General features: G+C 41.3%; 1 protein-coding gene across 1 annotated transcript; it reads right to left on the bottom strand.

The window, feature by feature from the left end:
* Window positions 1-310: 310 nt before the first annotated feature.
* Window positions 311-24,508, bottom strand: dyrk1ab (dual-specificity tyrosine-(Y)-phosphorylation regulated kinase 1A, b). The gene is made up of 11 exons (XM_058413438.1): window positions 23,697-24,508; window positions 11,169-11,365; window positions 9,697-9,789; window positions 8,394-8,585; window positions 7,668-7,815; window positions 7,203-7,489; window positions 6,790-6,936; window positions 6,180-6,320; window positions 5,793-6,096; window positions 4,883-5,007; window positions 311-3,285 (listed from the first exon to the last, which is right to left on the bottom strand). The coding sequence occupies exons 2-11, from the start codon at window positions 11,286-11,288 to the stop codon at window positions 2,695-2,697; spliced, it is 2,148 nt and encodes a 715-aa protein (XP_058269421.1). The 5' UTR covers window positions 11,289-11,365; window positions 23,697-24,508; the 3' UTR covers window positions 311-2,694.

Here is a 24,508-nt window from a genome sequence, read left to right as displayed (position 1 = left end):
GCTACAGCGGGTTTGGGATCCTGCACCATCAACACAAAACATCACAGAGTAGAAATCTGGATCCAAGACCAGATTTGTTCCTCATTTAAAGGCAGCTCCGCATTCCTAATATTTATTTATTTATTTATTTATTTATTTTTTAAAATAAAATGGTGTAAGATGGTGAAAAACATTTTTCCCTCTGTAGTAAAACATTTCGGATCGAATCGAGCGCTTGCCGAAAACATTTTCGTTCTCGTTACCCAAGGAAAATACCTCTTAACAATAACAGCCAAAACAGTTATAATTATATAACCAGGAGAAATGTAGCGAATTCTGTATTTCCTTTATTAAAAAATATAAATATATATACATCAAGTCTATTTCAACTATTAAAAAGGGGCTGCATTTCAGGAAAACGACACTAAATCAGAGCGCTAAAACAGGTAGACACTTAATATGTTTCGTGTTTTTTTGTCTTTTTTCTTTCCCAGGTTTATTTTGGAATGTTTTGAGCTTCAGCAAATTGCCGTCTTCCCCACTCAAACGGGGTCATTCTTATAAAAACTATTTTTTAAAAGCCATTTAACATTGATATGAACCATTTCTCATCACCATGACTCTTCTCAGAATATGGAAATATAGCAACCATGATTTTGTTTTAGAAGAGGGTAAAGATGCCTTCAGCAAAATAAACACCACTTTTTGTGTGTCCTGGTACTCAATGTTTGCAGCAGGACGCTAAAAGATACGTATTTAGCGACGGATGGAGTCGGTCTTTGTTAAAACCCGATGGGGGGAGGGAGGGGAGAGAGAGAGAGAGAGAGAGAGAGAGAGAGAGAGAGAGAGAGAGAGAGAGAGAGAGAGAGAGAGAGAGAGAGAGAGAGAGAGAGAGAGGGAGAGAGAGAGAGAGAGAGAGAGAGAGAGAGAAGCACGGGTGGAGAACACTTCCCAAAACCTGGCGTACTATAAAGTGTGGGTGAGATTGCTTATGCAATTAATGAACAAATTGCTTGTTTGACAAAGTGATCTTGAAAACACTGAATCTCTTGCGAACATGCATACGCCCGTGTGCCCTCGGTGCCATATTTCGGATCTGTTTAAACACTATATGGGGGGAAACAAGCACCAGAAAACAAAAACAAAAAGGTTGACAAACTCATAGTAGCTACAGTAGACTGCCTGGATATTTGAGCTGAAGTATGGTACTTCGGTAAAAACAAAAACATCAGCATGTCAACCAAAAGTAAGTAGAAAACGTAGCATCACCCACAACAACAAAAAAAAAAATGGTTATTTTTTGCCTCCTTAACAGCTACTCCGTAGCCTGCAGAGCAGCAGTGTTGTGCCAAGCTTTGCTCCCAACTGCTTGAAGTATGAAAGAATTAAAAAATGAAAATAACGATGTTTAATTCAACCAAGCTCTGCAAAATAATTTCCATCTTGCAAAAGTAGTTGATAGACATTTGGTATGGACAAAACTGATCATTTAATAAAAACACTGGTGTTGGAGTGGTGAACTGCTACATTACTGGTTACAGAACCTTTAAAAAAAACCCAATTACTTTGGTATTTAAAAAAACGTGTAAAGTTCACAGCATAATTCAAGAGGGGAGAAAGGCAGTCACAAATTTCAGCGGATATTTCTCGACTAAAAAGTGAATAAGCAAATTGAAGTAAACAATGGAAAGTGTACAATCGAAAGGAAAATAAAATAAATAAAATCGAGCGTCTCGTATAGGGGTGACGAACTCCTTGTGAATTCCTACTAAAATGATAGGATTAAAACCCTGTAATTACGAGTCCCTTTGTTAAATAAAGGCCTCTATAACCTCTTGATTACTTTTTAACTCTACTCAGCATTCCTCTAAATAATCATCACGTACGTTAAAAAGAGAGGAAAGCCGTTTCTTTTCTTTCTTTTTTTTTTAATCGGAACAGTTTTGTCCACGTTTGTCCTTTTCATTCAAATGTTCAAAAAAATCATAAGGCTGACAGGGGGCTCTTAACGAGAACCCCCTTTTAAAATCTGTATCTGACCCCGCCCCGATTCAGTGCATCTTCTCCATAACTGGAACACAAAGTGAGACGCGTCTCGGCCCGAACGCCACTGCGGCTCGCTCTGCTTCCCACAGCCTGAGCACACGCTTCTCACGGTTACACAATACAGACAACACCAAAGACCACTGCGAGTACTTCTTCCTGCACACACTACAGGTTTTAAACACACAGCTCCTTTGAGAGGTTTCAAATAAAGGGGAAATAAATTATATTATAATAAACGTTTCACTTGTTGGAATGTAAAATGGATGGGGATATATATATTTTTTTTTTTGCATTGCTTTACATGTAGATAGCTGTGTGGCAGTTCTTGGCTTTGAAACACTAAAAAAACTGATTTGATAAAATGAATGAACAATGAGTGGGACATGAGTTCTGTGTCGTGAATGAACTGGCAGATGCAATTTTATGAGGGTTATTTTGCAGTATTACGAATGTGGAAAAAGAAAAAGAGATTTGAAACACATATACTTTAAATACTCTTCAGTTGTAGCGTTTCAGTGATATCTCCCCTAAAAAGTGAGCAGCTTTTTGTTCTCTATGCACCATTTAAAAATAGGAGAAAAAAAAAAGAAAGAAAGGAAAATATCACCTAGAAAAAAAAAAAAATAGTCGTAATAACCACGTACAGAAAACAAAACATTTTCAGATTAGTCACGAACTAGCCATGGAGCTCGGCTGAACGCAGACTCCGGTCATCGGAGACTCATCTCTATCAATGCCTTGTCTCATTCCCAAATGTCCCTCTGTTATGAAGTGCCCGGGTCCCGTGTTGGTGGGAACGGAGTACGGTGGATGTCCAGCAATGCCAGTTTCTTGGCGGGGATTTGAGAAGGCACCCAACCCCATGCTCCCAATTCGGCTAAAGTCTAGGGCTGTGGTGGGCCCCTGGCGGAACTGGTACACCTGGTGGCCATGGTTTCCTGTGGAAGAGGAAGAGGTGGAGGAAGAGGAGGCAGAGGAAGACAGCGACGTCATGGACAGATGGCCATGCCCAACCTCCATGGAGTCCTGTGTGGAGGCGCTGTTGGTGGGCGAGTTGTAGAGCCGTGACCGAGGGAACGCTGTTATGACCTGTCCATGATGATGATGGTGATGGTGGTGGTGGTGGTGATGGGGGTGTAATGCTTTCGGATGCTGAGGAGGCACATGAAAGGTGGTCTCCTGCACTGGATGCGTCTCGACGGCGACCGCTTCTGAGCCACCATCAGTCCATACTAGGGGAGGATGGTAAGGCTGTCTTTTCTGTAAGAGGAGGAAATACAGACATGGGTGTTTACATACACACGTGCCAACAATGCTAATAAGAAAATCCTAGCATGCAGGAAAAAAAAAAAAAGAATTCTACCAAAAACACCCTACTGTATTAGTTGGTTTAATTTTTTGTTTATTTGTTAGTTTTTTTTTTAATAAAACAACACACCAAGAACATGAAGACAAGATACTACAATGAACATAAACAATGAAATGCAGACAGCACTGCTGTCAAACTGCTCAAGTATAAGAATAACGGGCTTGGTTTTAAACACAAACAGTAGGTGTATCCAGTGTATATTACTATATGTGTATATTACTTGTACATATTATACCAATCAGACATAACATTATGGCCACCTGCCCAATATTGTGTTGGTCCCCCTTTTGTTGACAAAACAGCCCTGACCTATCAAGGCATGGACTCCACTAGATCCCTGAAGGTGTGCTGTGGTATCTGGCACCAAGATGTTAGCAGCAGATCCTTCAAGTCCTGTAAGTTGTGAGGTGGGGCCTCCATGGAACGGACTTGTTTGTCCAGCACGTCCCACAGATGTTGGATTGAATTGAGATCTGGGGAATTTGGAGGTCAAGTCAACACCTCAAACTGGTTGTTGTGGTCATCAAACCATCCCTTAAGCATTGCTTTGTGGCACGGTGCATTATCCTGCTGAAAGAGGCCACAGCCATCAAGGAATACTGTTTCCATGAAAGGCTGTAACAATGCTTAGGTAGGTGGTACGTGTCAAAGTAACATCCACATGGATGGCAGGACCCAAGGTCTCCCAGCAGAACATTGACCAAAGCATGACACTGACTCCACCAGCTTGCCTTCTTTCCATAGTGCATCCTGGTGCCATGTGTTCCAAATCAATTAGATTCAATTTATTAGTATAGCACATTTAACAATGGACATTGTCTCAAATCAGCTTTACAGAAGTAGAGAAAGAGAGAAGGGGCAAGGGGAAAGACTGCGGCAACGGTGGCAATAAACAACTCCCTGATGATATGAGGAAGAATCTTTGAGAGGAACCAGGCTCAGAAGGGAACCCACCCTCATTTGGGTGACACTGGATAGTAAATAATGTAATTGTATCCTGTTCCCCAGGTAAGCCACGCACATGCGCCCGGCCATCCACGTGATGTAAAAGAAAACGTGATTCATCAGACCAGGCCACCTTCTTCCATTGCTCCGTGGTCCAGTTCTAATGCTCACATGTCCAGTGTTTTTGGAGTGCCAATAGCTGCAGTTTTAGAGATGCTCTTATCCAGTCATCTATCCGCCATCACAATTTGGCCCTTTGTCAACCTCACTCAAATCCTTACGCTTGTCCATTTTTCCTGCTTCTAACACATCAGCTTTGAGGACAAAATGTTGACTTGCTGCCTAATATATCCCACCCACTAACAGGTGCCATGATGAGGAGATCATCAGTCTTATTCACTTCACCTGGTACTGGTCACAATGTTACACCTGATCAGTGTACAAAGTAACTTTGTTGTATTTGTAGTATTCTCCTTGTAGCCACCAATATTTTTTTAGTGTGTTTAACATTTTTAAGAGCTGAGTCCTTCTAAAAACACTGACCTGAGGGCGGAGGTTGTCACAGTCTATGCTTGGCATTGCTGTGCTAAAGTGCCCCCCACTGTGCCGATGATGGTGAGTGGGATCAGACCTCGCTCTGCCACTGGTGCTTGTTCCAGATGATCCTCCTGAAATCGTGGAACATGAGCAGTGTTAACTTTTCCATTTTTGACAGATGTTTCACATAACTCTTTTATGTTAGAATTCAACCCAAAGCAGTATTGTTTCTCTAGTATTTTTTCAACCCAGTTCTATGTTCTGCATAAGTAAGGTATGTGCTATGGATAGGGAAAAAATTATTTTAAAAAACCCTGTCGATAAGAAACTTGAAACTTGTGATGGAAATCTAGGACAGGTTGTAGTAGACGTCAATTACATGTTTATTTAAATGGTTTTTTATTCTGACAAATGAAATTAATAATCAAATTTATCAATAAATTAAGTTAGAAATCTGCTATTATTATACTGACACATTTTCTGAGAGGGGAGTTTGTGGGGTTCATACCACAATACCTAAGAAATGAACCTGAATAATTTTTTCTTTCGTATTTTTATCCATTTTCTCTCTGTCTCATGATGAGACATTTTTTATTGCTGTTTCAGTGAATCAGTCGTAGATTTTAACTCAACAAGTGAAAACATACTCATTTATATATTCAAATACTTCTATCACATACCGGGTAAACTGTGTGTGTTACCAAAAATTCATGCCTTATAATGTAAGCCTAAGTAGAACATATATTAATGCAGGAATATCCTTCTCTTCTTTTCTAGGAAAGTTGAATCAAGACGCATTCTGGTGTTTTAATTCACAGAATTGAAGTGAAACCACTTAATAGCACTCATTGAGTCACTCGTTTGCTATAAGTAGGGATTACTAAGTAGGCAAAGAGGAACTCTATTTGCAGAGCACCTGAGCTTGAGGATGTACTAGAAGTGGTCCCTGAGGACTGCGAATGCTCAAGTGCAGGACTTGTTGAAACACTGCTGCTTGTGTTCGTTCCCTCGTCTGCGGTCTTCTTAAAGAAGCTGTGCTGGAGCGCGTAATAGGGCTGGATTCGAGTCTTGGGGTCGTAGTCCAGCATTCTGAGCACAAGGTCCTTGAACTTCAAGTAGTCAGCCACTGCGTGGCCGGATTCACCGGATCTTCGACCACCAGGTCCACCAGCCTCCACCCCCAGAATGGTATGGAGTTTACGAGAAGCTGGGGGTTTGTACTGTCGGCAGAGGAACAGACAACTTAGTAATGAACGTACAAGCTGACTACTGGGCAAGGAAAAACAGTTGGTAATAAACACACCCTTTTCCCATCTTTGGTCTTCTTAACGCTCCATGACCCATCTGACAACTTCTCGAAAAACTTTCTGGCTTTCGGTGCTAGGTCCATTATGTGACTGGGTGGGATACCAAGAACTTCAACTATTTTGTTCATTTGGTCCACCTGTGTAGAAAAAATAATCGTTACATTTTTTTCTGTACACACAGATAATGTATACGTTTACAATTAAACACAAAATAGAAACATGACAAACAGGATATACTATACAATTACAGTTACCTACTCAGTGCTGCCACAATATATCTTAGATTGTCTGACAATCCATGATGGACCTCTAGGCAGTTTAGTATACCCCAGCACAAAATGCATAACTTAATGCAATGTAATAACACTGTTATAAAGTTGTAAAAAATCTTGAATACAATAAATGAATTATTTCTTGAACAAATGCAGAATAATTCGACAAACATTCAGTTTACAAACTGTTTTTTTTTTTTCCAAAATCCTGTTAAAAAAAACACCTAAAAAACTATACTAATATATTAAACATTTTGCAGATGGCCGGACAATGCACTAAAAGAAATTAGAAACGGCATTTTACGGACTCGACCATGAAGATGAAGTTTCTCACCTCATTGGCTCCACTGAACAGAGGCTCTCCTGTATGCATCTCCACCAGTATGCACCCCAGTGACCACATGTCTATTGCCAGATCATATGGCATTCCTAACAGCACTTCAGGGGAGCGGTAGAATCGACTCTGGATATACTGATATATCTGAAAAGGATGCGATTACATATAAGCAAACAAGATAATGACAACCACCATTACACACATACACACACACACACACAGAGACAGAAAGAGAGTGAGAGAGAGAGACAGAAAGAGAGTGAGAGAGACAGAGAGACAGAAAGAGAGAGAGTGAGAGAGAGCGAGCGCGCACGAGAGAGAGAGAGCGAGCGCGCACGAGAGAGAGAGAGCGAGCGCGCACGAGAGAGAGAGAGCGAGCGCGCACGAGAGAGAGTGAGAGAGAACTCTACCCTCTGTCCTAGTTGACAGGAGCTTCCAAAATCCACTATTTTAATGGCGCTTCTCTTGGGGTTACATAGTAGGATATTCTCTGGCTTGAGGTCACAGTGGATGATGCTGAGTTCAGGAGTGGCGAGGAACAGCAGTGCAGTGCAGAGCTGCTGCGCGAATTTCCGTGTCAGGTTTAAAGAAACCCCTCTGAAGTTGGTGTTTCGTAACAAGTCATACAGGTTATATGACAACATTTCAAACACTAAGCAAAGGTGATTCCGAAACATGAAGTGCCGCTTCAGATGAACTAAATAAAAAAAGAGGAAAAACAAAGGAGTAAAGAATTTACTGAATTGAGAAAATTCTTATAAATATACATATAGTATAAAAGATACATATAGTTGGTCCAATCTTAAACTGCTAAATGACATCAATACACCATATACTCCAAGATTCAAAATACGGTCAGATAATTTTTTACATACCTATGTAATATTTCATTTCTGTATCATGTTTGTTCATGAGTTCCAGCAGCCGCACTTCAATCTGAGCTTGATTCAGAAAAGCCTTTTTGTTCTTGATGATTTTGATTGCTACCCATTCCTGCTCTGCACGGTCGTAAGCTTTGACAACCTGCAAGACGCCAATTAAAAGGCATTAGTACACATTTAACATTGACCAGTGACAAAACAAAGGGGTGTCTGAGACTTTACATACTGTGTGATGTCAAGCATGAACACTACTTTGTCAAAAGTTAGTAGACACCCATATGTGAGCCTTTCTTCAAACAGTTGCCGCAAAGGTTGATGCACACGATTGTCCTGAATATCACGGTACGCTGTAGCATAGAGAGTTCCCCTTTTACTAGAACTAAGGGACCCCACCATTTTACAGCATGATAATGCCCCGGAGCACAAAGTAAGCTCTAGCGGAAGAACATGAGTGGCCTTGCACACAGCCCTGACCTCAACCTGAACATCTTAGGGATGGAATGCCTCATCACCTGACATCAGTGTCTGACATCATTAATGCTCTAGTGGTTAATGAGCAAATCCTCACACACTACAAAATCTAGTGTAAAGACTTCCTAAAACAGTGGAGATTATTTTAATAGCAAAGGGGGACTAAAGTTATAATGGGAGCACAAATGGGTGTGAATGGTCATAAATAAATAAATAAATGGCGTATGACATGACTGTTAGGAACCGTACCTGGCCAAATGAACCCTTCCCTATTAAAGAGTCGATTTCATAACGGTCCATCCACTTCTCTCCATTCTTAACAATGTAATCGAAATTGTCATCATCATAGCCATCATTGAAGACTTTCTTCTCTTTCTTATGGCTGGAGTCCTCACAATGACCCTGTTGTTGATGCCGTCGTTTCTTTTTTGCATAATACACCTATTGGGGGCACACAACAAAAACAGCAATTTCTCTCATGTCTGTCTCACAGAAAAAATAAAAAAGTAAAATAAGAGTTTAACTAGAAATACACTATACTGCCAAACGTTTTCAGCTTCATACCAAGACATTTTGGACAATTTCGTGCTCTCAACTTTGTGGGAACAGTTTGGGGATGACCCCTTCCTGTTCCAACATGACTGCACACCAGTGCACAAAGCAAGGTCCATAAAGACATGGATGAGCGAGTTTGGTGTGGAGGAACTTGACTGTCCTGCACAGAGTCCTGACATCAACCCCATAGAACACCTTTGGGATGAATTAATTAGAGTGGAGAATTAGAGCATGAGCCAGACCAAAACTGGGATGTCTCCCTTTACATGCACATGAATTTAATATAGAGTTGGCCCACAGCTATAACAGCTTCAAGACTTCTGGGAAGGCTTTCCACAAGGTTTAGGAGTGTGTTTATGGGAATTTTTGACCATTCCTCTAGAAGCGCATTTGTGAGGTCAGGCACTGATGTTGGATAAGAAGGTCTGGCTCACAGCCTCTGCTCTAATTCATCCCAAAGGTGTTCTATTGGGTTGATTGTGCAGGCCAGTCAAGTTCCTCCACACCAAACTCACTCATCCATGGTGCACAGTCATGTTGGAACAGGAAGGGGTCATCCCCAAACTGTTCCCACAAAGTTGGGAGCATGAAATTGTCCAAAAAGTCTTGGTATGCTGAAGCATTAAGAGTTCCTTTCACTGGAACTAAGAGGCCGAGCCCAACCCCTGAAAAACAACACCTGAATTCAATGTTTTGGGAGCCCAAGGGGTGCCCAAAAACCTTTAGCAATATAGTGTATGTCATTTTGTATTATGTATATTATTATTCTGTCCACCATTTGCTCTAGACATGTTCACCCTTATGTGCCTCACATATTCTCAGACACTATATCATGTTTTTGCTCGACATGGCCTGATAAAATAAGTCTGGGTTAGGGTTAAAGACATAACCAGGACTAAACAGCAGAAAATAATAACATTAAGATTTATAAAATTGCTTCATTGAGTTTACTTCCATCGTACATTATTAAACATCAGTCGGTTTTGGCAGATCTTACCTCATTAATGTGTTTGTAGGTTTTGATTAAGTCAACAGAGAGCTTCCTCAAAGGAGCTGCAGTGGGCTCACGGAAACACTGGGGCATGTGCCTCTGTAGGAAAACACACACAGATGTTTAGGTTGAGGTTTAACAGTAGATAACAGTGCAGTTGTCATTCTTCTTGGACCTGCAATACACCAGCAATAAACAAAGCAAAACTTCCAGCCTGCAGGGAAGGACCACGTGTGGGTTATAGGGTTGTTATAGCATCAGGGTGGGTCAATGAGTATGACCAGACGACTGCCTTAATCTCGTGTCACTGGAAGCAACCGAGGATGTAATAATATCAGGCACAAGATTCTCAGTAAAGCGCAATGAAAATATAACTGATTTAAAAAATAATAATAATAAAAATAACTAAATTTTCGATGTAATCCTGTTACAAATCAAAGTGTTGAATCACTTTCTAATTATTATATCAATTATACATCAACAAAACATCAACCTAATGTAACAAAAAATGACCATGATGTATTAGACTCACTGTGTTGTAAAGACACATCTATTTGATAAGTGTAGATGGTGACCATTTTCAGGCACAGCTTGCAGCCTCTACACTTCACCCACACCGATCAGGCATAACATTATGATCAACTGCCTAATACTGTTTTATCCCATTTTGCTGCCCCATAGACAACAAATTATGTGTATTCTGACCCCTTTCTATCAGAACCAGCATTAACTTCTTCAGCAGTTTGAGCAACAGTAGCTCGTCTGTTGGATCGGATCACACGGGCCAGCCTTCTCTCACCACGTGCATCAGTGAGCCTTGACCACCCTTGACCAACACCTTCCTGGGACTGCTTTTGATAGATACTGACCACTGCAGACCGGGAACATCCCATAAGAGCTGCAGTGTTGGAGATGCTCTGATCCAGTGGTCTAGCCATCACAATTTGGCCCTTCATCAAACTCACTCAAATCCTTACACTTGTCCATTTTTCCTGCTTCTAACATCAACTTTGAGGACAAAATGTTCACTTGCTGCCTAATATATCCCACCCACTAACAGGTGCCATGATGAGGAGATCAGTCTGTTAGAATGCTCAGAATGTTATGCCTGATCGGTGTGAGTAAATAAACACATCTAGTTATTAGCTGAAAGCAAGTAAATTATAAATTTTTAATAAAATAATAAACTGTGTGCGTGGAATTCTTGCACAGGTTGATAAACAACACATGGTCATTTTCTTCAATGCAATCCTTTGTTAACGAAGTCAAACAGTGGGCCATCAAGGTGCGTCAGTGTTACTGGTGCCTATACGCTTATACAGAGATGTTTTTCCAAGATGAAAAATATTTTTACAATTATAACCACTGGTTTGCATGGTCTATTAATACGGCCATACTGTAAAGCTGTCATATATCCAGACTAAACTGTAACGCTCCTATTGGTTTACATGTGTGTGCACATGAGCACTCGGTAGTACCTGATTGGCAGTGAGCGCTTGTGTCTGGTCACTGTATGGTAGTACAGTGCCAGACTGCTCTGTACTCTGCTGGTGACAGTCAGTGTGCTGCGGGTGTGAATGAGGCATCGGAGCAGCCATGTGAAACCCAGCAGCATCGAAAGAAAAAGAGTGTGCAAGCCGGCCAGACCAGGGTTGGCATGCTGAGGTCTCTCCCCCTAGAAGAAAAGTATATCAAATATATACTTATTAGTACAATAATTACTATTTGAACAAGCATCACAGATCACACAAATGCGTCTCGTTATATGCAACATATTTCTATATGGAGGCTAAACATGAAAAGAGGAAAATCTCGAAAAGTAACTTGAATGCCACACAGTGCAGACTAAATGAAAGAATATTTAGTTTCTGAGTAACTCAGTGGTGTATGTAGGGCAGGAATATAATAATAATAAAAAAACAACAACTGATCCCTCCGACAAATTCACCCTCCTTTAAGAGTGAGTTCTGATAATTATTAGGAGAAGGCTGGTTTATGAGCATCCCTCAGCAGGCAGCACAATGCGCCACAGCCACACTGAACCACACCGCTATTCAGAATCCCAGCAACAGCACCCAATTAGCATAGCCTATCACCGCCAAGATACGGTGTGATTTGGCAAGCCCATCAATGTTCAAGCCAATCACAGCAGAGTATGCAAATAGACTACTTTTGTTGCCAGGGCAGAGCTTCTGCCATTTGCCAATAAGAAAACAAGAAATAAACAAGAAATTAAATTGAACTTTGGTACACTTTGAGGTAACATCCAGCACATGGGAGGCTGAGAGCAAACTAAAAAAAAAAATAAAAAAATCTCGGAGAGCAATTTATCTGAGCGAGCCAAGATTGGGGCGAAGAATTCACCCAAACCAGTAACAGACGGTGCGATCCCAGTATGATCGCCCCATCACTGTGAATCACGCCTAGCACTGAGAGGGATATGACCTAAAAAGGGAAGGCGAGCTTGATTTTGGACCTGCCACTCACAAGAGGTGCTTTACGATCAACATAGCATAAAAGTGAGGCCAAATATATAGAAGATAATCTAAATAAAAAGAAAACAAGAACAGCAATGTGCTAATAAAATAAATAAGCATGATTAAAGACATACTTGTACACTCTTAAGCCCTATTTGGACTGGATTAGTTTATCCTGGGGCACGTCTGTAATCCATTTTCAGTGATAAAACTCTTGGATACGAAGTAGGGAGTGAGTTTTCTTGCAGGTTGTATTTTTCATGCACCCAGATATGGTCACATGATCAGGCTCTATTTGCAGCATGGCATCCAAACAGTCCAAGAGGTACCGGAGTAGAGAAGAGAAACGCTGGCTCTTTTGTCAGTTCAGGCAAACCACAGCTCGGCAACCTCAAAGTATACGAGAGGTATCAATTTTTTGTTGATCCTTGACCTGGATCAATGTTTAAGTTATGTAATGTTTAAATTCATTTAATACTCTCCTTCAAATAACCGTGTCCACAGCTGAAAGACAAGTTGAACAATCTGCTTGGCTTACATCTCATTTGCACCGACCAGGCATAACATTATGACCACCTGCTTAATACTGTGTTGGTCCGTCTATTGCTGCCAAAACAGCCCTGCACTGTGTATTCTGACACTTTCTATCAGAACCAGCATTACCTTCTTCAGGAATTTGAGCAACAGTAGCTCGCCTGTTGGATTGGACCACACAGGCCAGCCTTCGCTCCCCACATGCATCAATGAGCCTTAGCCGCCCATGACTCTGGTTCACTTTAATGGTTTTTTAACCCCTTAGAGAGCCATGTAAAGCAATGCCTTGGATGAAAAATACCAGCACCAGAGGTGACAGTCAGCTTGAAAGCTCAATGAGACTTGGGAGCTCATGATCATTCCCAGTAATTAATAGGAACATGAGTTTTGCAGGATTATACTGTTATAATGCCTATCAAGCAGTGTTATAACCCTATAAACACCTAGGCAACAATTCACTTAAACACCATCAGGCAAGCCTGCACATGAGACCCTAAAGAATAAAGGATACACAGTAAGTCACTTTTCATAAGAGAAATGGACATAAGTCAAACACACATGCCTCCATCTGCCATCACATATACATAACTCTTACTGAAACCTTTAAATAGGGCTCAGGTCTTTACGGCCGGGACCTGAATACTGGTGCGTGAAATTACAGTATTAAAATGTCGCCACACATGCGTAACTCGACTATGAATCTCAAGATGGTCAAAGATTTATTCTTCATTTGGTATTTCTGTAATCTCCTTTGTTTTCTTTAAAAACTTCTTTAAAAACACCATTTCCAATAGCTTCCAATGAGGGTCTGTATGACTAGCAGCTCAACGCCATTAATCAGCTCTAGAAAAACTTTGTTAAGGCAGTTAAAAAAAATAAAATAAATCTACAATAAGCCTTCAATAAGGAATGTTCTCCACCACACAGGCCAAATGGATTTCTAATCAATGCATGTGCCTTTTTTTTTTTTAAAAAAAGAGTAAATGTCATATGAATCAAGTAGCCTGTAAAAAAGAACTATTATACCATCTAAGTAGCCAAGCATCACTGATAAGCACTACACCGTTTCCTTACAAAAAAACACATGCTTTTAATAGATCCTGTTATTTCTTGGCCAAAAGCAGACATGACTCAATTACTGCTGCTAATGCGTCACGTCTCATATTATTTTACTGATTTTTAATGGGTACAAATGATCCATAACGCTGTGCTTCCTCACTTTGAGCGATGTGTGTGTGGATCCAAACATGTCCATGAGTGCATTTTATTTGTGCACATTGCAGTCAGATGGTTAATGTGTATTCGGTAACAGTGCACTCACTCATGAAAGAAGGCTAGAAAGAAATGTAGCATACAGGCCTTTACCAAAAAATGCGGCAGTGGCCTATTAAAACTCTTCACCGAAAATGAAGCATTCTCCTGGACTGCAATTTTATTTATTTATTTACGAATCTCTCAACCACTGGTTTTGTGAAGTGTAGCAAATGTGTTAATCTACAAGATTTATGCAAGTAGCTTCTAACATAACATTTCCCTAATATCTGTCTAATATTGTAATGGGTGTTTTCCCTTTTGTTGCCGAAACAGCCCTGACCAGTCACATACTGTGTATTCTGACACCTTTCTATCAGAACCAGCATTAACTTCTTCAGCAATTTGAGCAACAGTAGCTCGTCTGTTGGATCGGATCACACGGGCCAGCCTTCACTCTCCACGTGCATCAATGAGCCTTGACCGCCCATGACCCTGTCGCCGGTTCACCACTGTTCCTTCCTTGGACCACTTTTGATAGATACTGACCACTGCAGACCGGCAACACCCCACAAGAGCTGCAGTTTTGGAGATGCTCTGATCCAGTGGTCTAGCCATCACAATGTGGCCCTTTTGGTCAAACTCACTCAAATCCTTACACTTTTCCATTTTTCCTGCTTCTAACACATCAACTTCGAGGACAAAATGTTGACTTGCTGCCTAATATATCCCACCCACTAACAGGTGCCATGATGAGGAGATACTCAGTCTTATTCACTTCACCTCTCACTGCTCATCAGTGTAGGCAATGAAGTCCCAGTGAATGTGTAATTTAGGTCAAATATATGTTGACTTTATTGATAATTTTTACTTTAAGGCTATCACATCAGAGCATATCACTTGTTCACATCCTCAGAAATGAACATGTCCATGTTGCAAAATACCAGTGGAAGTAACTTAAGCAGTCAAACAAACTAGCACTGTTTCTCAAATGGCATCCTTTTTCCTATGATAGTAAGTAAAGATCTGCTTTGAGTACCACTTTTCTGGATTTCCTAGATTACACTTACTGAGCACTTTATTAGGAACACCTGTACACCTACTTAATCATGCAATTATCTAATCGGCAAATCATACGGCAGCAGCGCAATGCATACAATCATGCAGATAACAGGCCGACAGTTTCAAATAATGTTCACGCCAACAAAAAATGTGATCTCAGTTCATTCTGACTGTTGACCTACTGGGATTTCAGTGAACAGTCTCTAGACTTAACTTGGTACAGCAAAACAACACACATACAGTGAGCAGCGCTACCGCATACGAAAATTGTCAGACTGGTCTGAGCAGACGGAAGATGAGCTACAACAGCAAAAGAACACACAGGGTTCCACTTCAGTCATCTAAGAACAGAAAGCTGACGCTACAGTGGGTACAGGTTGTAAATGTAACCTGGTCAGATGAATTGGATTTCTGCTGAGGCACACAGATGGTACAGTCAGAACTGAAACAGCATGAATCCATCGACCCAACCCACACTGGCTCAACAGTTCATACTGGTGGAAGTGGTGGAAGGTTTGAGCCAGTTAATACCAATCAACTATCGCTTGAATGCCACATTTTAACACAAACTATTTGAGTATTATTTCTGACCACGTGCATCTCTTCATCACCTCAATTAACCTATCTTCTACTGGCTACATCCAGCATGATAATGTACTACGAACCAGAGCAAGTTATCTCAAACTGGTTTCATGAACATGACAATGGGTTCAATGTTCTTCTGAAGTGGCTTTCTGAACATCTTGTACAATTCATGCCACTGACACTTTCTGAGAGCAAAGGGAGGCCCTGATCAGCATTAGTACAGTGTTCCTAATCGAGTGGACAGTGAGTACTCTTCTAAATGTATGAGAAGTGTTTTTGAATTGAAATGCAGATCATGACAAGAGTCACGGTCACTGTGGACAGTGTTAAAGAGAAACAGCGATCAACATTCTGTTAACATGCATGAAAACTTTACAGAACAACTGGATGTTTCAGCTTGGACGCCATATTTAATCCTCCTGCTGTACATAAGATAAGTGAGCATGTGAACAATGCCGCAGGTGTAGTACCTGCATGCATGCACGCACGCATGGTCGAAAGTGAAGTATACTTGCATATTTAAGCTAACTGTTCATCAGGTAGACATGTAGGCACCCCAGCTCTGGGTGGTGGTGGTGAACTGGAAGTGGCATATGGAAATAATCAGAGATAAGAGGTTCAAACCTCTTATACATTCCACTCTTGGGGGAAAAAACACACTGGAAAAACGAGACGTGTGCAAAACCAGGACAGAACTGCATGGTTATTCCATGATGATTCAATTCAACTACATTTTATTTGTATAGTGCTTTTATCAACAGGTGTTATAACCAAGCGGTTTTGCAGAAATCTGGATATAAATTTAGAGCAGTGAAAGAAAACCTGAGAAGGATATGAGTCTTTGGATGAACACAAGCTTTATGATAAGAGCAGCAGTTCATCCACATGATCGTCATCCACAACAGCAAACTTTGAGTCACAATGTAGAAAGTACCTCCAGACATACACTACATTGCCAAAGGTTTTGGGACATCACTTCATATCATTGAATTCAGGTGCTGTTTTTCAGGGGTTGGGCTCGACCCCTTAGTTCCAGTGAAAGCAACTCTTAATGCTTCAGCTTCATACCAAGACATTTTGGACAATTTCATGCTCTCAACTTTGTGGGAACAGTTTGGGGATGACCCCTTCCTGTTCCAACATGACTGGACACCAGTGCACAAAGCAAGGTCCATAAAGACATGGATGAGCGAGTTTGGTGTGGAGGAACTTGTCCTGACCTCAGTAGAACACCTTTGGGATGAATTAGAACAAAGACTGCGAGTCAGGCCAAAACTTGGATGTCTGCCTTTATAGGTACATGAATGTAATAGAGTTGTCCAGCCCTTTGCAGCTATAACAGCTTCAACTCTTCAGGCAAGGATTTCCACAAGGTTTAGGAGTGTGTTTATGGGAATTTTTGACCATTCCTCTAGATGCCCTTTTGTGAGGTCAGGTAATGATGTTGGAAGAGAAAGCCTGGCTTGCACTCTAATTCATCCCAATAGTGTTGAGGTCAGTCAGTCAAGTTCCTCCACACCAAACTCACTCATCCATGTCTTTATGGACCTTGCTTTGTGCACTGGTGTGCAGTCATGTTGGAACAGGAAGGGGTCATCCCCAAACTGTTCCCACAAAGTTGAGAGCATGAAATTGTCCAAAATGTCTTGGTATGAAGCTGAAGCATTAAGAGTTGTTTTCACTGGAACTAAGCGACTGAGCGCAACCCCTGAACTCAATGATTTGGAGGGGTGTCCCAAAACTTTTGGCAGTATAGTGTATAAGGTCTCTGTCCATTCCCCTGACTTTATACTTGTAGGATTTTGAGTGTTGAATGGGTCTGTGTGTCCAAAATGATTTGGTTCTTCGAGCAATTCCTCAAACCCGCAGCTTTGACCCTGCTCCTGCACACAGAAGGCCTAGAGCATAACAGTCGCAGCACTCAGGAGTGGTGAATTGAGCGTAAAATGCACTTTGATTGCGTGGGCAGTGCACCCCTTTCTGTCCAAATCTTTGCACCAAGCTGAGTACAATAGAGAGTACTATTTCAGCTTAATAACAGTTTGGTGTTGTACAGGATGATCTGTACCTATAACTGCTATGACTAATTTCAATTTTGGGGAGAATTTATGACATTAAATCTCAAACAGAAAAGCTTCAACATTGTAAATCGGATGTAACAAAACAATATTTTATTGAGATATTTAGGTGCATTTATTTTTTTATTGAGGAATACTGATAAAGATGAAGAAATTTCAATTTAGTACCAACAACATAAACAACTGTAGTGTGTTCAGTAATTTCATGAAGTCTATTTTGCCATTGCTGCTAGACATGCTTCCCATTTATCCTTTCCTTCTTTTCTATGGAATAGTCCTCCTTTTTACACCAATCCCAGCCTGAAAGGAACGCTACATTTCTGTCCGATTCCAGGACCAGGAATATCTGGTAAACTCCAGGTGCTTAACATTTTGGTTAGAAAATGCTTTCTTCTGGCACGCCTTTACAAAGCAATTTGTTTGAATAAAGGTGGTGTCTGAATTGTAGATTTGGACACTGGACATTTGGTGACCCTCAAAATGCTACCTAGCACTGCAAATCTTCAACTGCGATCCTTGGAGAATTGTTTTTGGACTCTGTCTGGTAGCAAAACACACTTGTGCCCTCCACACTCAGGTTTACTACAGTTCCAATAGTTTTAGACTTCTTAATTTAATCCGGGCTTGGGACTGGTACTGAGAGTTAACTCTTCAGCGGCTGGGTTAACATTCTGCCAGGGAATCGAACCTGGTAGGGAGCTGCCACAGGACCACTAGGAGGATATGCATCAGTATTTCACAAAAATAAGAGATCACCTAAAAACCTTATCCATGGTGAAGCTTGCTGGTGGCAGCATCACGGTGTGGGGTTGCTTCTCTTCAGCTGGGACTGGGGCTCTAGTTAAAATAGAGTGTACAATAGAGAGAACCAAACACTAATTTTGGGTTAATAACAGCAGGCCTCTTTCAGATGGAAAAAATAACCTTTTAGCACAGTAATAATCGGGTTAAGGTTAACCGGGTTAGTGCCCAGTCTGGGAATCAAACCCGGGCTACAGCAATGAGAGCATGGGATCCTGCAGCTAGACCACCAGGAGGCAGCAATTTATTTGTAATGAGTTGTTTTTTTTATGTTTGGGTACATACAACACTATACAAGAGGCAGGATCTCTCTTGCAAATAACAGCTACTGACTCTGACTTGCATCAATATAATGTTATGCTCCGGTGTTTAGGTTAACTAAAAAAGAGATGATATGCATGAAGATGCTATAACCTCTAAACAAATCTTAAACCATCGTGAATGAGAAATTAAAAGCATGAGAGTCTTCAACTCTTAACTATTACACTGTACAATTCCAGTGGTCACTGTATGAGATGATGTGAATAATAATTCTATAATAGACAGTGCAATAATTTGATGTTCGTTACAGATTCGACAATGAAGACAGTCTCTATGCTCAGACATACTGGTCATGCAGTGACGCAGCACAGGTTTGTAGCTCTAGAAACAACAGTTTCATGTTGTAGCTAATTAGCTGGGAAATATACCCGAGAGCTGCGATTCATCCTCTGTCCATGACGAGTCCCTTTCTGTCCTCTCATGAAATAACTGCTCAGAGACATTCTTTCTGCTGCAACGCAAACTTTTCTTCGTTTAAATCCCATATGTCCCACCATCACTATTATAATATCCATACTTTTATTGGCAGCTTTTGGTCAGGTGATGCAGCAGCAATCACACTCAAATTTTAGGTCGTCTTTGGTCACAGTGGCACTATATAATCGGCCGCCGGTGAACATGTCACATTAGGAGTTAGGAGCACCGATCACAATGACTTTATGATGTACAGCTGTATCTGCAACAGCAAAATCAGACTGAACATTGTACAGTGTATAGCTGGCATTAATGGTCAAAATTTTACTTCAGCTGTGTGACTATTTCTGTCCACGTTGATGTTTTTGTCCATCCTTCTCTGAGCCGTGTCCACATTAATATGTTTTCATTTAAAAATGCATATTTTTCTATCAGTTTTGGCTTTCTGTCCACACTGAGACGGCACTTTTAGTCCAAAGTGTATATAAAAAAAGTGTATAAATTTGAAAACACCGCAGTGTGGAATGGGAAAACGGAGGCTTTCGAAACCGATGACGCATTTTTAGCCATGTGACACAGCTAGGATTAGTGTAGACATAGCCTGATGTGCCATATTGGCTACAGTTTGTCACTAAACTGTGATTGTCGTCCAAGTTGTGATGGTGGGAAAAAAGGTTCATTGCTGACTGAATACAAAACTATTACACTGACAAAACACATGAAAACCCACAATAACCCCTTGATAAACTAATCCAAACTGAACACGACTTCCTTTAAATTGAACCCATCACACTACGGGACAGATTTGCTACAACAAACACTTTCTCTGAGAAGGGCATTCAAGGCAAGGGAGTGAGACATGCTGTCGGAGCGGTCACTGAATTTTGCCCTCTGTTCATTCATGTTTCTGCTGACTAATGACAGTGGAGGTGAGCAGGCCGTCTGGATGCTTCTGTATGGAGACAGACTTTCCCTGACATGCCACACTCTGGCCCACTGGAATTGCAGTTCTCATGTCCTGAAGGCACCGGATGCTTGTTTAAGTGCAAATGAGTCTTACCTCAAGAACTAAATATGGCAATGAAGCTATCCTACAGCAAATCACAATTTAAATATCACACTAAAAATACGTGGAAACATAACAGATGTTATTCATGGTTGAGGGGGAACATACACTATATTGTCAAAAGTTTTGGCACACCCCTCCAAATCATTGAATTCAGGAGTTGTTTTTCAGGGGTTGGGCTCGGCCCCTTAATTCCAGTGAAAGGAACTCTGAATGCTTCAGCATACCAAGACATTTTGGACAATTTCATGCTCTCAACTTTGTGGGAACAGTTTGGGGATGGCCCCTTCCTGTTCCAACATGACTGGACACCAGTGCACAAAGCAAGGTCCATAAAGACATGGATGAGCGAGTTTGGTGTGGAGGAACTTGACTGGCCTGCACAGAGTCCTGACCTGAACCCGAAAGAACACCTTTGGGATGAATTAGAGTGGAGACTGTGAGCCAGACCTTCTCGTCCAACATCAGTGCCTGATCTCACAAATGCGCTTCTAGAGGAATGGTCAGAAATTCCCATAAACACACTCCTAAACCTTGTGGAGAGCCTTCCCAGAAAGTGCGGGGCAACTCCATATTACATTCATGTGCACGTAAAGGCAGATGTCCCAAAACTTTTGGCAACAGTGTACCATCCTTCACTCCTATTGATAGTTGACAACTCACTTTTCTCCCTTGCATAAAGTTGAACTTTTTTGCGTTGCTCACCCTGGCCAGTTTACGTTGCTGAAGGTCACTAGCCTAAGTGCCGGCCGCTTTAAACTACGTTGCTTAAAGGCAAGCAGGTTGAGTGGTCAGGAGTGATGTCCATGCAGAGTTGCAGGTTAAATGAGTGACTTTATAAATTCAATGTTTGCATTTCATCAATTTAACTAGACCACAGAATGGATGAATGCTCAAACCTGATTGGTCAGAAGGTGTGCGTTATTTTCATTTAACAGCACGGCTTGGACAGTCGTTCTGGCTATAACATTCTAACATGTTCTTGTTTCTATAGTAACAGCTCATACACGAAAATTAGTACTTTGGAAGCTCCACAAAATCCAAAACTAATTGGAAACTGATTTTAAAAAATATATTGCTTAACAAAGTGAAACACTTATGCAGGAGGTCTCTGTTGCAAGAGCTTTCTGAGTCATGATGCTTTGTTTCAGTTTACCAGAACAGAGAAGTCTTCAGGACAGAGGAGTTTTAAATAAAATATATAAAACATGCTGAAAATATGTTGAAGGTTTATTACAGCATGGACTTGAATGTGTTCTTCCTTACTTAAACCCTACATGTAAATCTTAACCAATATATTTACAGTGGATATAAAGTCACACAACCCTGTCAAAATGGCAGGTTTTGTTGTGTAAAAAAAATAAAATAAAATAACACAGATAAATCATGTCAGAGCCGTTTCTAACTTTTATATAAACCTTTAGGGGGGGAAATGAAAATTAAAAATGTACAATAATGTTCACAATCAACCAATCACATATAAACTCATATTAATTATATTGGGGGGGAGGACCCAAGCTTGGCTAAAATTTACAAAAAAAAAAATAATAATAATAATACAAATGATCTCCAAAAGCCATGCGGAATGTGTGTTATGGTCTGATGAAAACAAAGTTGAATCTTTTGCCCATAAACACACAGCACATCATTAAAAGACCACCATCACCACAGAAAAGCGTGGAGGTGGCATCATAATGCCCTAAAGCTGGAAGTGGGGCTTCAATCGAGGTGGAGGGAATAACGAATAGCTCCAGATACCAGTCAATTCTGGTGCAAAAAGGTTTCTGCTAAAACACGTTTTCAGTGATACTGTAATATTGACATGTTACATTATTGGTGTATTTAGTTGAGCTGCAAAGATAAGGAGATGACGATTGGCGTGACTAAGCAAGCAATCTGACTAGCAGGCAATAATTCTAAACTTTTTTCTTGCTTGCTTCACACCACCGTTCACACAATCCTTTGCACCGGACTTTTGTCCGGTCCTGTACAAAATGTTACAGCGGGATGGAAAACACTTGATGTCTGGCTCTGCAGGTGCTTTGACATGGGGTATACCTTCATGATTGTGAACAGTGCAAAGCTCACAATAAAAACATAGACCGATCAGGCTTAACATTATGACCACTTGCTTAATGTTGTGTTGGTCCCCCTTTTGCTGACAAAACAGCCCTGACCCGTCCTGCACTGTGTATTCTGACCCCTTTCTATCAGAACCAGCATTAACTTCTTCAACAATTTGAGCAACAGTGGCTCATCTATTGGATCGGATCACACGGGCCAGCCTTCTCTCCCCACGTGCATCAGTGAGCCTTGGTAGCCCTTGACCCTGTCCCCAGTTCACCACTGTTCCTTCCTTGGACCACTTTTGATAGATACTGACCACTGCAGACCGGGAACACCCCACAAGAGCTGCAGTTTTGGAGATGCTCTGATCCAGTGGTCTAGCCATCACAATTTGGCCCTTTAGTTCAAACTCGCTCAAATCCTTACACTTGTCCATTTATCCTGATTCTAACACATCAACTTTGAGGACAAAATGTTGACTTGCTGCCTAATATATCCCACCCACTAACAGGTGCCATGATGAGGAGATCATCAGTCTTATTCACTTCACCTCTCACTGCTCAAAATGTTATACCTGATAGAGATGTAGAGGTGTAGATCCTAACCTTTCTGAGAAGTCACATCTTATGGTTCAATCTCTAATAATCTCTTCAGCATCATGCAGAAGACTCTAACATGCCTGAATATGGCATGGAGTTAAACTTAACTCATCAATCAAACTGTGCTTTAGCTGTTCTAAACCACCCCTGAGCCCCTTACTAGTTGACTTATTTCCAGGTAACACTGGATGAGTTATCACCACATCATCTCATGTGTTTACCTGGCAAGTCAGAGAGGTCCACTGGATGATCTCATATAGGAAACAATCAGATTCAGTGTCATGCATTCTATCATTTCTGCTTGCTCAAAACAATAACAGCTTGAAACAACAGTCATGTCAACCATACAGTGGTTTGACAGTTAGTTATCCAAGTTAGTTAAAATAACAAACACTATGAAATGTTAAATGTGATTACAATTCAGCTAGCAGCCACCAGCGAGCTAATCTTCCACCTAGCTAGCTGTCTGAGGCTGCTAACACACAGACATACTGAACCTAGCGTAACGACTCAGTTAGCATACTAGTCAGAGTTAACTAGCTAGTTTAATGGCTAAGCTTTCAGCAGTGCAGCACGAGCTGGAGACAAGAACTTTTCTATACATCAGCAGTATGTTAGTCTGTAGGCCAGGGTTGTACAGCAATACAAGCTAGTGAGAGCGGCTGAAGTGGCTAACCAGCAGCTGAACTCTCTCTCTCACACACACACACACAGAGTTCAAGTGTTTAACAGCAAACCATTTCCACCTTACCTTTAATGATGTGATCTTCATTTAAAGGCCCAGATCCGGAAAGGTAAAGCCAATGATCCAGCTTCTGTAACGTTGGTTACGACGCGTTCACTGACTGAGAGGCACTCGGAAACACACACACACACATACATACATATACACACACACACACACACACACACACCGCAGCTAACAAGCTAAGTGACAGGCGACAAACTGCAAAACCAACCTAATGTCACGCTGTGTGCTCAAAACAGCCATAGCAGGTCAGCCAAACGACAGTACACTAATGTTAGCTCGGTCTCGTTGACTTGGACAAATGTGGCTAACCAGCTAACAGCTACTAGCCGCTCCTGCTTCCGCTTGTTAGCCTTTCGTTCAAAAGTCAGAACGTTTCCCTGGCTAACGTTCAGGAGCACAGATTTGGGGGGGAGAAAAGTGCGCCGTTGACAACGTTAAAACTGCTACGAGTGCACACGCATCATGCACTACGAATATGTCTTTATATTTAAAAATCCACTTTTCCTCCAAGATTATGTGTCAGTTTTCACAAAATGGCGCGCGCTCCAAACCTGCGCAGCGGACCGGCCCGGCAGAGCCCAGACACGGCTACTAACGTTAGCCAGGAGAGCTCCGTGCCGCTTAATCTACCCCGAACATGTCCAAACGTTGGTTCCGAAAATGCCTCCACTCCGGAACAGTCGAGGAAATTCTCCACACGGAACCGTCACTCTGGACTCACACGACTGTATTATTCCGGCGGGAAGCGAAAACATTTGAAAGGTTCAAAAAAACCTGCCGACAAAATGGCGACTGCCTGTGACGTTACTATG

Source organism: Hemibagrus wyckioides, linkage group LG17 (genome assembly GCF_019097595.1).
Source record: "Hemibagrus wyckioides isolate EC202008001 linkage group LG17, SWU_Hwy_1.0, whole genome shotgun sequence".
NCBI classification, from domain to species: Eukaryota; Metazoa; Chordata; class Actinopteri; order Siluriformes; family Bagridae; genus Hemibagrus; species Hemibagrus wyckioides.
The sequence above is the reverse complement of the archived record's forward strand: the minus strand, read 5'-3'. Positions and strand labels throughout refer to the sequence as shown.